Source organism: Pongo pygmaeus, chromosome 1, assembly GCF_028885625.2.
Source record: "Pongo pygmaeus isolate AG05252 chromosome 1, NHGRI_mPonPyg2-v2.0_pri, whole genome shotgun sequence".
Classification (NCBI taxonomy): domain Eukaryota; kingdom Metazoa; phylum Chordata; class Mammalia; order Primates; family Hominidae; genus Pongo; species Pongo pygmaeus.
In genome coordinates, this window is record NC_072373.2 from 48,287,392 (window position 1) to 48,300,171 (window position 12,780).

The 12,780-nt window shown below is 52.3% G+C and overlaps 1 protein-coding gene across 1 annotated transcript in view; it reads right to left on the reverse strand.

Moving 5' to 3' along the window:
• IGFN1 (immunoglobulin like and fibronectin type III domain containing 1) overlaps positions 1–12,780 on the reverse strand; it is a 35,322-nt gene that overhangs the window by 16,584 nt on the left and 5,958 nt on the right. The window contains 7 exon segments of the mRNA XM_063647240.1: positions 1–5,289; positions 6,049–6,321; positions 7,496–7,664; positions 9,678–9,791; positions 11,150–11,324; positions 11,899–11,944; positions 12,174–12,218. Of these exon segments, the coding sequence (XP_063503310.1) occupies positions 1–5,289; positions 6,049–6,321; positions 7,496–7,664; positions 9,678–9,791; positions 11,150–11,324; positions 11,899–11,944; positions 12,174–12,218 (6,111 nt within the window).

The following is a 12,780-nucleotide window of genomic DNA, read 5'->3' on the forward strand; positions in this document are numbered from 1 at the left end:
CCCCCTGGCCAGCAACTCTACCCCTGTCTGTCATTCCTGGGCCTGCTTTCCAGATGTCCCGTTCATGTCCAGACCCTAGAGCAGCCATTCCTGCCCAGGTCTCACCTTCCACTGCCCCCTTGCTATCAAGAAATCCAGAAGCTCCCATAATTCCTGCTTGGTCTGGAGACCTATCCTTCGCCCTGGGAGCCCCTCTGTCTCTAGAAGACCCTGGAGTCCCAGAACTATCTTGCCATTCTTTGACATCTGGTTTTCCCTTGGCACCAGCAGCCTCCGAGGCCTCAGGGATCCCTGAAGTTCCATAGACCCCAAGATCTTTGGTGGAGCCTCGCTCATCTGAAAGAGTCCGTCGCCCTCTCTGAGACCCCAGCACCCCTGGGCCCCTGGGGCTGTCTCTCTGTGCCGTGCCACCTGCAGTGCCCGGCATTCCAGCCATCCCAGGTTCCACCCCAGGTCCTGCCCCATCCACAAGCCCTGTTTCCCTGGCTCGCTCTGGACCATCCTTGGAGCTTGTGCCACCCTCTGATGCTACCCAGTATCCTGACCTGTGCCCCACGGCTTTATGGCCTCTGGGTCCAGCCTCATGTCCTATTCCAGCCAGTGAGCCTGGTACTCCAAGTCTCCCTGAACCATCTCCATAACCCATCTCACCCTCTGGCCCCATTTCCCCAGATACTCCTGAGCCTCCCCTATAACTGACCTCACTCCCTGACCCCATGCCGCTAGTTCCCCCAAAGCCTTGCCTAGAACCTGCCTCATTCCATGACAAAATGTACCCAGAATCCTCCAAACTACCCCTAGAACCTGCCTCGCTCCCTAGTGGAATCCTCCCAGACCCCCCTAAAACATTCTTATAACCTGCCTCACCCCCTGAACTGATTTTTCCAGAACCGCCTAAACCATTCCTGTAATCTGTGTAACTCCCTGAACCCATTCCCTCAGGAGCTCCCAAGTCCTTCCTATAACCTGCCTCATGAATTGACCCCATTTCCCCAGAACTCCCTAAACCATCCCTAAAACCTGCCTTACTCCCTGAACCCATTCCCTCAGGAGCTCCCAAATCCTTCCTATAACCTGCCTCATCCACTGACCCCATTTCTCCAGAACCTCCTAAACCATCCCTAAAACCTGCCTTACTCCCTGAACCCATTCCCTCAGGAGTCCCCAAATCCTTCCTATAACCTGCCTCATCCATGGACCCCATTTCCCCAGAACTCCCTAAACCATCCTTAAAACTTGCCTTACTCCCTGAACCCATTCCCTTAGGAGCCCCCAAATCCTTCCTATAACCTGCCTCATCCACTGACCCCATTTCTTCAGAACCTCCTAAACCATCCCTAAAACCTGCCTTACTCCCTGAACCCATTCCCTCAGGAGCCCCCAAATCCTTCCTATAACCTACCTCATTCACTGACCCCATTTCTTCAGAACCTCCTAAACCATCCCTAAAACCTGCCTTACTCCCTGAACCCATTCCCTCAGGAGCCCCCAAATCCTTCCTATGACCTACCTCATTCACTGACCCCATTTCTTCAGAACCTCCTAAACCATCCCTAAAACCTGCCTTACTCCCTGAACCCATTCCCTCAGGAGCCCCCAAATCCTTCCTATGACCTACCTCATTCACTGACCCCATTTCTTCAGAACCTCCTAAACCATCCCTAAAACCTGCCTTACTCCCTGAACCCATTTCCTCAGGAGCCCCCAAATCCTTCCTATAACCTGCTTCATTCACTGACCCCATTTCTCCAGAACCCCCTAAACCATCCCTAAAACTTGCCTTACTCCCTGAATCCATTCCCTTAGGAGCCCCCAAATCCTTCCTATAACCTGCCTCATTCACTGACCCCATTTCTTCAGAATCTCCTAAACCATCCCTGAAACCTGCCTTACTCCCTGAACCTATTCCCTCAGAAGCCCCCAAATCCTTCCTATAGCCTGCCTTATCCACTGACCCCATTTCCCCAGAACCCCTTAAGCCACCCCTATAACCTGCTTTTCTCCCTGAACCCACTCCCTCAGAAACCCCCAAATCTTTCCTATAGCCTGCCTCATCAATTAACCCCATTTCCCCAGAACCCCTTAAACCACCCCTGTAACCTGCCTTGCTCCCTGAATCCATTCCCTCAGGAGCTCCCAAATTTTTCCTATAACCTGCCTCATCCATTGACCTCATTTCTCCAGAATCCCTTAAGCCATCCCTATAACCTGCCTTGCTCCCTGTGCCCATTCCCTCAGGAGCCCCCAAATCCTCCCTATAACCTGACCCCATTTCCCCATAACCTGCAATCCCATTCCTATGACCTGACTCATCCACTGACCCCATCTCCCCAGGACTCCTTAAACCACCCCTATAACCTGCACCCATTCCCTCAGGAACCCCCAAATCTTTCCTATTATCTCCTTCATCCATTGACCCCATTTCCCTGGAATCCTGTAAACCACCCCTATAATCTGCCTTGCTCCCTGAACTAATTCCCTCAGGAGCCCCTAAATCTATCCTATAACCTGCTTCATCCATTGACCCCATTGCCCCAGAACCCCCTACACCATCCCTATAATCTGCCTTGCTCCCCGAACCCATATTCTCAGGAGTCCCCAAATCTTTCCTATAACCTTCCTTATCCACTGACCCCATTTCCCCAGAACTCCCAATACCCTGCCTACAACCTGGCCCATCTGCTGATCCCATTCATTGGAGGCCTCCTGAACCATTTTTAAAGCCTGCCTCACCCCCTGGCCCTGTACTCCTAGGCCCAAGGTCCCTTGACCTTCCTCCATAGGCTGTTCTGACCCTAGTTCCCTGAGGCCCTGGAAGTTCTGATCCATCCTCATAACCCAGCACATTGCCAGTCCCATAAGCCCACTGGCTCTCAGAAGCGGCCCCAGTGTGAGGTGCGAGTGACTCAGGGTGCCTGGTATCATCCCTGTAACCAGCTCCAGCTCCAGAGGCCCTAGCACCAGGGCATCTTGTCCCATCCCCCTCATCCACTTTGCTCCCTGCCCTCAGAGACCCTGGTCCCATGGCTCCTGGACCACCAGAGCCATCTTCATAGCCTCCTTCTCCAAAGGCCCCCAGGGCCTCTGAGGCTCTGAAGCCCCCATAATTTCCAGTCTGACCCCAAGGCCTTATTCTTCCAGAGCTCTCTAGTTCTGCTTCCATACATCCCATCCCAACAGTCTCCACTACTCCAGGGGCCTTGAGACCACCTCTACCCACAGACCCTGTCACCCCAGGACTCCCTAGGCCGCCATCTGAATGGTGCCCTCCCCTAGGGTCCATGCCTCCCTGGCATGCAGAGGCCCAATTCCTGGTGTCATCCATGGGTGCTCCATCAGGACCAACTGAGCCATTCTTAAGACTGGTAACTCTCCCAGACCCTCCTCCTGCAGGGCCAGAATCTTCGTTTCCAGACCACACTCCCCTCGGCACTCCGGAGCCATGCCTGTACCCACCCGCTTCCTCAGACTCCATTCCCGCAGGTGCCCTAGGGGAAACTCTACAACCAGCACCATGGCCGGACCCCATTTCTCCTGGAACCCCTGAGCCATAGCTATAACCAGCCCCGCTTTTAGGGCCTATTCCCATAGAATATCCTAAGCCACCCTCATACCTAGATTCCATTCTCCCAGGACCTTCCAAGCCATCCTTATAGCCTGTCTCACCTCTGGGTCCTTTTACTCTGGAGCTCCCTGACGCATTCCAGAAATCTGGTTCAGACTCTATTGACCCAGGACCTCTTAATCCTTCCTTATCTCCTAGTGTCCCCCCAGAGCCCTGAGCACCCAGGCCTGGAGCCCTACTTAGCCAATGGCTTCTGGCATCCACCCCCTGACCAGACTCTGTCAGTCCAGCCACCCGGATACCACCCATACCCTCTTGCCCTCCACTGGGCCCCAGCACTCCAGGCCCATGGTGGGCCCCAGTTTTTCTGAGGCTAGATGGTGTGTCATCCCAAGGACTTGTGCCCTTAGATTCTATTCTGCCAACACCCCCTGCTGCTCTGTGACCTGCTGTCCAGCCCTGGGAAGACTGGAAGCTTCTGGAGTCATCCCCTACCTCACCCAAGGCCCAAGCTGTTTCCTGGCCATCCCTTCCCCTGAGCTCCCGTAGGCCACCTTCGCAGTCTCTGGGGTCTCCTGGGCCTCCAGAGCCAGTTTTGTAGGCACTTCTTCCAACTACAGATTCCCGCCCCCGGCATAGACCATCTGCCTCCTGCAATGAGTCTTCAGCTTTGATCTCGGGACTCCCATCTCCCAGAAGGAATTTTCTACCACCTGATATTGATGGTTCCTGGAAGTCCTTGCCTCCAGGTGTCTGTCCTAGAAACTCTCCTGACCCCCAGCAGCCCCTGGCTTCCCCATAGTCAGTATCTCTACCTCCCTGAGAACCCCAGGATTCAGGGCCCATGCCTACCTTGGAGCCAGAACCTCTTCCTCCAGTAAACTCCAGGGTGCCAGGACCTCCTGCCCCATTGCTGTCTCCAGCTTCTGCCAGGCCAGTCCCACTACCCCACACTACTATTCCTCTCCCCCTTTCCCTACTTGGAGCATCCCCTCTGTCCATCTCAGCCAGGCTGTCATCCTGTGAAATCTCTATCTGCTTTCCACTTGGCCAGGACCCTACAGGATCAGACTGGCATCCCTGCAGGTCACTCTTTCCTCTCCCAGGTCCCAGTCCAGCATCCCACAGTTGCTCTGGGCCGTGCCTGTCCAGTTGTCTTCCACTGTCCCCTCTGTGCTCCCTTCCTTCCCTTCTGCTCCCCAGTCCTCCAGACTGAAGCAGACTGGACTCAGCCTCCCAGCCTCCTGCTGTCCTCCAGCATTCATCACTGTTGCTATCTCTGCCACAATCTTGCTGTCGTTTTTCTGGGAGGCCCAACCCTGATTCTGAGCTCTCTCCCTGTAGATGGGGCCTCTCTGCAAGGCTTCTGGCCCAGCCTCCCTCTCTGCGGAATTGATTTTCCCTGGGAAGAGTGGCTCTGCTTCCCTCTGCTACTAGAAAGCCCTCGCCCTCCTGTCCAGGGCCCCAGGCTGAGTCAGCTGCCCCTTTGTCCCCCATCAAGGAGTAGCCATGTCTGCCAAGGCCATCCCTGTCTGGGCTGGCTATGTGCTGGAGCCCAGAAGCCGGCCCAGCCCCTTCAAGGGAGCCCCCCCTGGGTCCCTGCTCTCTGGATTTCTCTCCCTGGCTGTTGATGCTCCCAGACTCTTCTGCTCCTGAGGCCTGGGCTCCTTGCCTCTGCAGTTGGTGGTCAGCACTTGTGGACTGAAGGTCTTTATCCTTCCCAGCTTCAGTGAGGGGTTATTCATATGGAAGGTCAGTGCCCACAGGGAGAGACAAGAGAAAATACCAAAACTCCTGTTAAATCCGGCCAAAGCACCTGCCTGAGCCCAACTGCTTGCCTGACCTGGACTTCCCCAGGAGAGAAGCAAGGTGACCACCTGGGAAGGAAGCCAGGGTGTTCCAGGGATGGATGGGTGAATCCCATCACCACCTCCCTAGTCCTATAACCACAGGCCACCCTGCTACAGGCTTCATAAGGGTTTTGGAGAAAACGCATAAGCCAAAAGTCATTTGTTTATCAAACTGCTGCAGCAGGTGCATGGTTTTTAAAATATCGACTTGCTCTACCACCTGCCTTACTTATGTCCAATTTACACTTTCCTGGGAACATCTTGAACCCAAATTTCAATCCCCAGGGAAGTTTGAGAGTGCTCTCTGGTCTGGTGCAGGGGCTTCTCATCCAGACTGAACCTGGGCCACTGTCCCAAGGCTACCTAGGACCCTAGAGCCATCTGTGCCCCAAAGTAATTCCAAGAGACCCAGTGGAGCAGGCACAGCTGAGAAGGGTTGGGTTGGCCATGAAGGTCTGCACTGCAGTGGGTGGAGAATAATCTAAGGAGCTTTCCTTATTCTCTCCGAGCAAGGGAATCGTTCCAGAGCAAATGGCTGACCAAAGGAAATCCCACTGCCTCGCCTTCCTCATGCCTCCGCAGCCCCGAGGTCTTCCCTGGAGGCAGAGAAAGATAGAGATGTGAAGCACTCACCTTCAACCACCAGCCAGGCGCTGGAAGTGTAGAGCCCAGTGCCCAGCGAGTAGGGGCCCATGTCTGAGAAACAGGCCCCCCTCACCACCAGCCGGTGGGTCAGCCCATCGGGGGACACGAACACTTCATATTTTTCACTGGGGTGGAGTAGCCGGTGCCGGAAATGCCAGGCTGCATTAGGGCAGGGGCTGGAGAGGGTACATTCGAAGACTGCATCACCCTGCTCCTCACAGTGGGTCTCTGCCAGTGGGACAAGCACTCTTGGGGGGATGGCTGCCAGGGAAACAGGAATGGGAATATCAGCTTGATGGTATAACACAGTGTGACCTGAGGTGGCAAGGCTGGCCATTCAGAAATCCTGGCTTAGACCAGCTCAGCCACAAACTCCCCGTGTTACCTTGGACAGGTCACCTCCGGACCTCAGGTGTCAATTCCCCCCACATAAAATGAGGGGTTACAATTATGAGCAATGAGGCTTATTTTCAGCTCTGGGATTCTATACTTCTAAACCCAAAAGTTATATTTGGGGACAAGGTGGATGCATGAAGGAAACCACTATGCTAAGAGCCAGTAGTTTATCTTATTCATCCTTGTGACCATCTCCAAGGTAAGTATTATTAATTTCTTTTTACAGGTGAGAAAACTGAGGCTTAAAAAGTTAAATAGCTTGCCCCAGTCTTACGCAGTTAAGAGAAACCAAGATTCACACCCAGGTCTGGCTGACTCCCAAACCCATACTCCTTTTCCCAAATTGCACTGTTTTCAGGCTTTCCAAAGCCCCATCTGGGCACCTCCCCCATGCTGGGGCACATAACCCCCTTTTTTCTCTCCCAACTTTGATTCAGCCATGTTCTTATGACATGTCTGTCCAAAGTTCCCTTCCCCAGGCCTCTCCTTGTCCTTTTAAGAACCCCCTTGAGCTGGCAGGTGTTCTGAGAGTGATGTGGACACAGGTACTCATGGGGATGGGACAGAGTTTGATGAAGGAGGATTGTCAGTTCCTAGATGAGGAAGGAATACAGGAAGCAGAAAAGGAAAGGTCTGTATGGAGTGCGAGGATGCCTAACCCAGAGATTCTTGCTAGGGCGTCGTGGGAGATGAGGACATGCAACAGAAAGGAGTTCTAGAGGCTGTGCAATTAGTCTGGATCTGATCTGAAAATAATTGGTGGCTACAGAAGGTCTAAGCAGAGGCATGACACGTATGTTCTATGTCTGTGACAGTAATTCAGTAGAACCCAGCTCAGCACCAGGAGAGTTAACTCACACCAAGACTTTAGAAAACAGAAAGCATCAAAATTTGGCCATCTAGGTGTGTGTCCCTCTCCCAATTGTCTTTGCAGCTGGGGCCACGTCACATTTACCCCCCAACACACACATTGCACCAACATGGACTCCATTTCTAACAGATCTCCCCGACTCCAACTTCGGCAGTGTAGACCACTCACCACTGGCCTCCAGTTCTGTGGAGAAGACCACAGCATCCTCCACCTTGACCTGGTAAATGCCAGAGTCCTCAGGCCTCAGGTCTTGGATCCGGAACTCATAGCGCTTCTCCAGCCAGCGCAGAAAGTGCCTGGTCTGGTTGTTGAAGCCATAGGGGATCATCTCACCATCCTAAGGCCAGAAAAGGAAGAGGAGGCAGGCCTCAGCGGGTCCTCAGTGCTTCCTGCCCCAGTCCCATTCTGGCTATAACCAGCAGTTTTCTCCCACGGGCCCAGTCACCAGACAACAGATTCCTGGAACCATAGAGGAGCTGGGATAGGGTGGACAGCAGGGCCTGGAGAACATGGGAACAGGGATTGTGAGCTGGATGGGAATCCATGCTCTAGGAATGTCCATGGAGTGAAAAGTCTGCAAGTGTTATACAAAGGGACACCTGAAGTTGCTGACATTCCAGCTCAGGCTGTGAGTAGAGTTACTCCCCAGCAGCCCTGCGAGGATAGCAGGGGAGGCCGGACATAACACCCATGCCCCAAAGGCCCCAGCTCAACTTATTCACCAACAGGAACTTGCAGAGAATAACATCAGATATCCATAAGGCTCTACAAAACCCAGTAATCTATATGCATACCTACTTTAACTAAGCCCTAGATAGGTTTACTACTTGCTGAATATTAACAACAGCTAATACTTACTAGGGGCCCACTGTGTGCCAGGCACTGTTTCAGGCACTTAGGACACATCAATGCATAAAACAAAGATTCCTGCTCTCACTAGCTAAAATCCTATGGGGGAAAATATAAATAATAAATGTCATAAATAAGTAAATAATTTATGTTAGAAAAAAATAGAACTGGCCGGGCATGATGGCTCATGCATGTAATCCCAGCACTTTGGGAGGCTGAGGCGGGTGAATTACTTGAGGCCAAGAGTTCAAGACCAGCTGGCCAACATGGTGAAACCCTGTCTGTACTGAAAATACAAAAAATTAGCTGGGTGTGGTGGCAAACACCTGTAATCCCAGCTACTCGGGAGGCTGAGGCAGGAGAATCGCTTGAACCTGGGAGGGAGAGGTTGCAGTGAGCCGAGATTGCACAACTGCACTCCAGGCTGGGCAACAGAATGAGACGAAAGGAAGGAAGGAAGGAAGGAAGGAAGGAAGGAAGGAAGGAAGGAAGGAAGGAAGGAAGGAAGGCAGGAAGGCAGGAAGGAAGGAAGGAAGGAAGGAAGGAAGGAAGGAAGGAAGGAAGGAAGGAAGGAAGGAAGGAAGGAAGGAAGGGAAAGAAAGAGAAAGAAAGAAAGAAAAAGAAAGAAAGAAAGAAGGAAAGAAGGAAAGAGAAAGAGAGAAAACTAGGGAACAAAAAGGTAGATATGGGTCCAGGGCTCCTGAGTGCCAGGATGGGGCTGGAGGGACATAGTGGAATCACACGGAGTGGCCAAGGTAAGTCTCTCTGCCATGAAGGAATTAGCCCTGTCAATATCGGGGATGAGCATGCCAAGCAGAGGGAACACCTGGGCAAAGGAACAGGGACAAGGCCAGTGGGGCAGGAACTGAGGGACAAGGGGAAGAGGAGCAGGAATGAGCAGAGAAGTGAGGGGAGGGGCAAGTCACGCATGATATCATTTAGCGCTGCAGTACGCTATGAGGCAGGTCCTATATTATCCCCAGTTCACAAGTGAGGAAGCCGAGGCATGGGGAAGATAAGTATCTTGTCTGAGGTCATACAGCTTATGTGATGAAGCTGGATGAGTTTGGCTACAGAACTAGCCAAATTTTACCAACTGCTCCCCACCTGCCTCTGCCCCCATGTGGTTGGCAGGTAATTACTCCTAGAGCCCAGGTAGGGATGTATGAAGTCTCTGGAAAGAAAGCTCAGATGGAAAGGGGTGCACTTTCTCAGAACCCTCTTTTCACCCCCGTGCTCTGGTGTTAGACACAATTTACAGAGAATCACAGGCCCATCTGGAGAGCCTAGTTGCTCAGTGTGAGATAAGAAGTCCCTGTGGATGGAGGGTCTACACCAGTGTTTGGTCCAAATCCAGCCAGGAACTCCATGGGATAAGGGGCTCACCACTTGTGTGCTCTGGTTGTTCCCATGGAGGAATGCAGGGTACCCATAGTTCCCTCCCCACTAGACCTGCAGCATTCCTGCCAGATCCCCCCACCCATAGCCCCTCCAGCCTCACCTTATACAGGTAAATCTTGCTCTGAGAATCCTTGAGATCCAGCTCCAGGTCAAACTTTGCAATCCCATCCTTGGTGATCCTGATGTGTCTTAAGCTGGAGATGGCGTTGATGTACTACAAAGCAGACAAACCCACCAGGAGAGCTCATGAAGCTCTCTCTTTGGAGTACTCTGAACCCTCATAGGCCCTGGTACCATCCAAGGCCCACAGCATTCCAGATGAGCATGCATTGGCCCCTTTTACAAGTGGGGGAAAGTAAGCCCCTCAAGGAAGGAAATTCTCCAAGATGAGAGATAAGATCAGGAAGACAACCAAGAAAAGACCCCAGGTGTCCAGGTGCTAGAACACAGTAGGGCTTTTCCATTTATCTGTACTTCTAACAAACATTAGTTGAACACCTACTGTGTGCAAAGCTCTGTGCTGGGTCCTGTGTTAAAGCCAATGAGAAAGCTTGGAGGAGAGAAGGCTGAGACCCTAGGTGTTAGGTTTAAGGAAACTTATCTTTCAAGGGGATAAGATACTATTTTCAAGATAATGAAAACTAGTTGTTTTCCATTTTCAGAAGAAAAATTAGACTTACGCTATAGTTAAGTTAGACACAGGAAAGAAATTCCTGTACAGCTGATAAGATTCTGGGATCAGAGTGCTAATGGGAACTGTGAAATTCCCTTCCATGAAAGCCTTTAGAAATAAACCACGTAGCCAGGCGCGGTGGCTCACGCCTGTAATGCCAGCACTTTGGGAGGCTGAGGCAGGCAGATCACGAGGTCAGGAGATCGAGACTATCCTGGCTAACACGGTGAAACCCCGTCTCTACTAAAAATACAAAAAGTTAGCCGGGTGTGGTGGCAGGTGCCTGTAGTCCCAGCTACTCAGGAGGCTGAGGCAGGAGAATGGCGTGAACCTGGGAGGCGGAGCTTGCAGTGAGCCAAGATCTGGCCACTGCACTCCAGCCTGGGCAAAAGAGCGAGACTCCATCTTAATAAATAAATAAATAAATAAGCCAGGTACCCCCCCCCCCCCCAATCTGGTGACAGTGATAATGATAGCAAAAATCAAGGCACTAAGCTAAGTACTTTAATTACATTCTCTCATTTATCCTCCCAATAACCCTACAAGGTAGGCATGACTATAATTCCCATTTTACAGATGAAGAAACCAAGATACAGAGGCCCTAACTCTTCCAAAGCTCCAGAGTTTAGTAGGTATCAGAATCAGGTTGCAAAGGCAGGACGCCAACCTGGGATCTCAGGGCCTTAGCCAGATACCCCACTGGGGACTAGATGGAGACAGGCCTCTCGACCATACTTGGTTTCCTAAGTTCTGCCTCCAAGCCCACCTCCAGGTGTGAGGCACCTATGGTCCAGGTGTGTGGGGTGGGCATGGGGTGAGGGGTGGGCATGCGGTGAGGCACCTGTGGTCCAAGTATGTGGGATGGGCATGTGGTGAAGGGTGACCATGGGGTGAGGCACCTGTGCCATCTTGTCCTCCTGTTCCTTCTTCATCTCCTGCAGCCTGCGCAGCATGCCACGGTAGTCGACGATGCCGTACTTCAAGCAGATCTGCTCGTAGTCCTTCCTGTCTGCTGTCATCAGCAGCTGCCATATCTGCTCAAGGTCCATCTTTTTCTTGGGGGCTGGTGGGGCCCTGGGGAGCAAGGCCGGCAGGTCAGAGGCCAGAGGAACCCCTGCTCCTCTGTTGGCCACCTGGCTCTGGTGCCCCAAGTAGTTCTGGGAAACTGCTCTATCTGCACTCGAGGAAACACAGAGCCTGAAATCTCTGGGACTGACCACTGTTGAGGCCAGAAGGATTCAGAGATGGGTGGGGCGAGCCTCAGCCTCACCCCACAACTTTCAGGAGAAATGCTCCTGACAACTTGTATTATAGATTTCTGAGTAAGATGTCTGGGGAAAGTGGGTGTTGCATAGTTCTGTTGCTTAAAAAAAAAAGATACATCATCGTTCCGGTGGACTACCACATTTTGTAAATGAGGAAATCAGAGGAGAGATGATTAACTCAAGGATATAGAGCTTTGAAATGGCAGAGCTGGAGCCAGAATTCCCAGTTCAGTCCCCTTCCCATCCTCCCATCTGCTACTGGCAGTCTAGCTCCCTGCTATGTTGGGTAGAGGTGGGGCCCAAGCCCAGCTTACTTATGGAAATAGCAGGGGGTGAATACTATGGGAGCCTCCAAAATCCCTCATGGACAGGCCCAAACCCACCTCTTTTTCAGCAATTTCCGGAAGTCCATCAGCTCCTTCCTGAGGTCTGAAAAAGGAGCAGGAATGAGGCCTCAGTCCCAGGTGGGATGACTGAGGGTTGATGCAGAGCTTTTCTGTGTGGTCCATGCTGACAACTGAGCCTTTGGAAGGGGCTCTCTTGAAGACTGGTGGTGATCCACAAGGTGCTCATCGTGGCTCAACCAGGCAGGGAACACCAGGAAAGAAGTAGCCTATCCCCCACAGGCCCCAAGGAGGTTTCTGACAAGTCTACCTACCTTCCTGCGGTTCCCTGTGCCTCTTCCGATTCTTCCGAAAGCCAACTGGAACATCCAGGGAAGAGAGGAAGGAGTCGATGTGGACAAGCAGGGAGAGAAGCAAGACATGTTGATGGTCTTCCTGAGAAACTGAGTCCCAGAGCCCTGCTCTCCCCACTGTCCTCTAAGGCATGGACGATCCCAGCAAGAGGGATGGAGCAGGGTGGAGGGTCTGTCCATCATAAGCTTTTTTACCCCAGAGCCTTACCATGGCCAAGGGGACCAACCTAAACATCATCTCATGCAGGGGAGGCCCAGTCATGTGTCTGCAGGGGCCAGGGAGGTGGCATAAATTCGTGAAGCAGACACTGGCAACCACAACAAACTCAAGAGTATCTAAAGGGGCAGCTGCTCTTTCACTCCACCTGGGAGCTGCCATTTCAGGGTATAGGCCCAATATTGCCAAATAGGTCAGACACTGCTGTTTGGCTAATCCTGCAGCCATTTGTAATCTTCATCATCTGCTTGCACTAGAGAGGCTGAAAAAGCTAAACACTCGCCTTCCCATCTTCCCTTGCAACTAGCAGTGCTCATGTGACACTGTCCTGACCAATGAGCTCCAGGAATT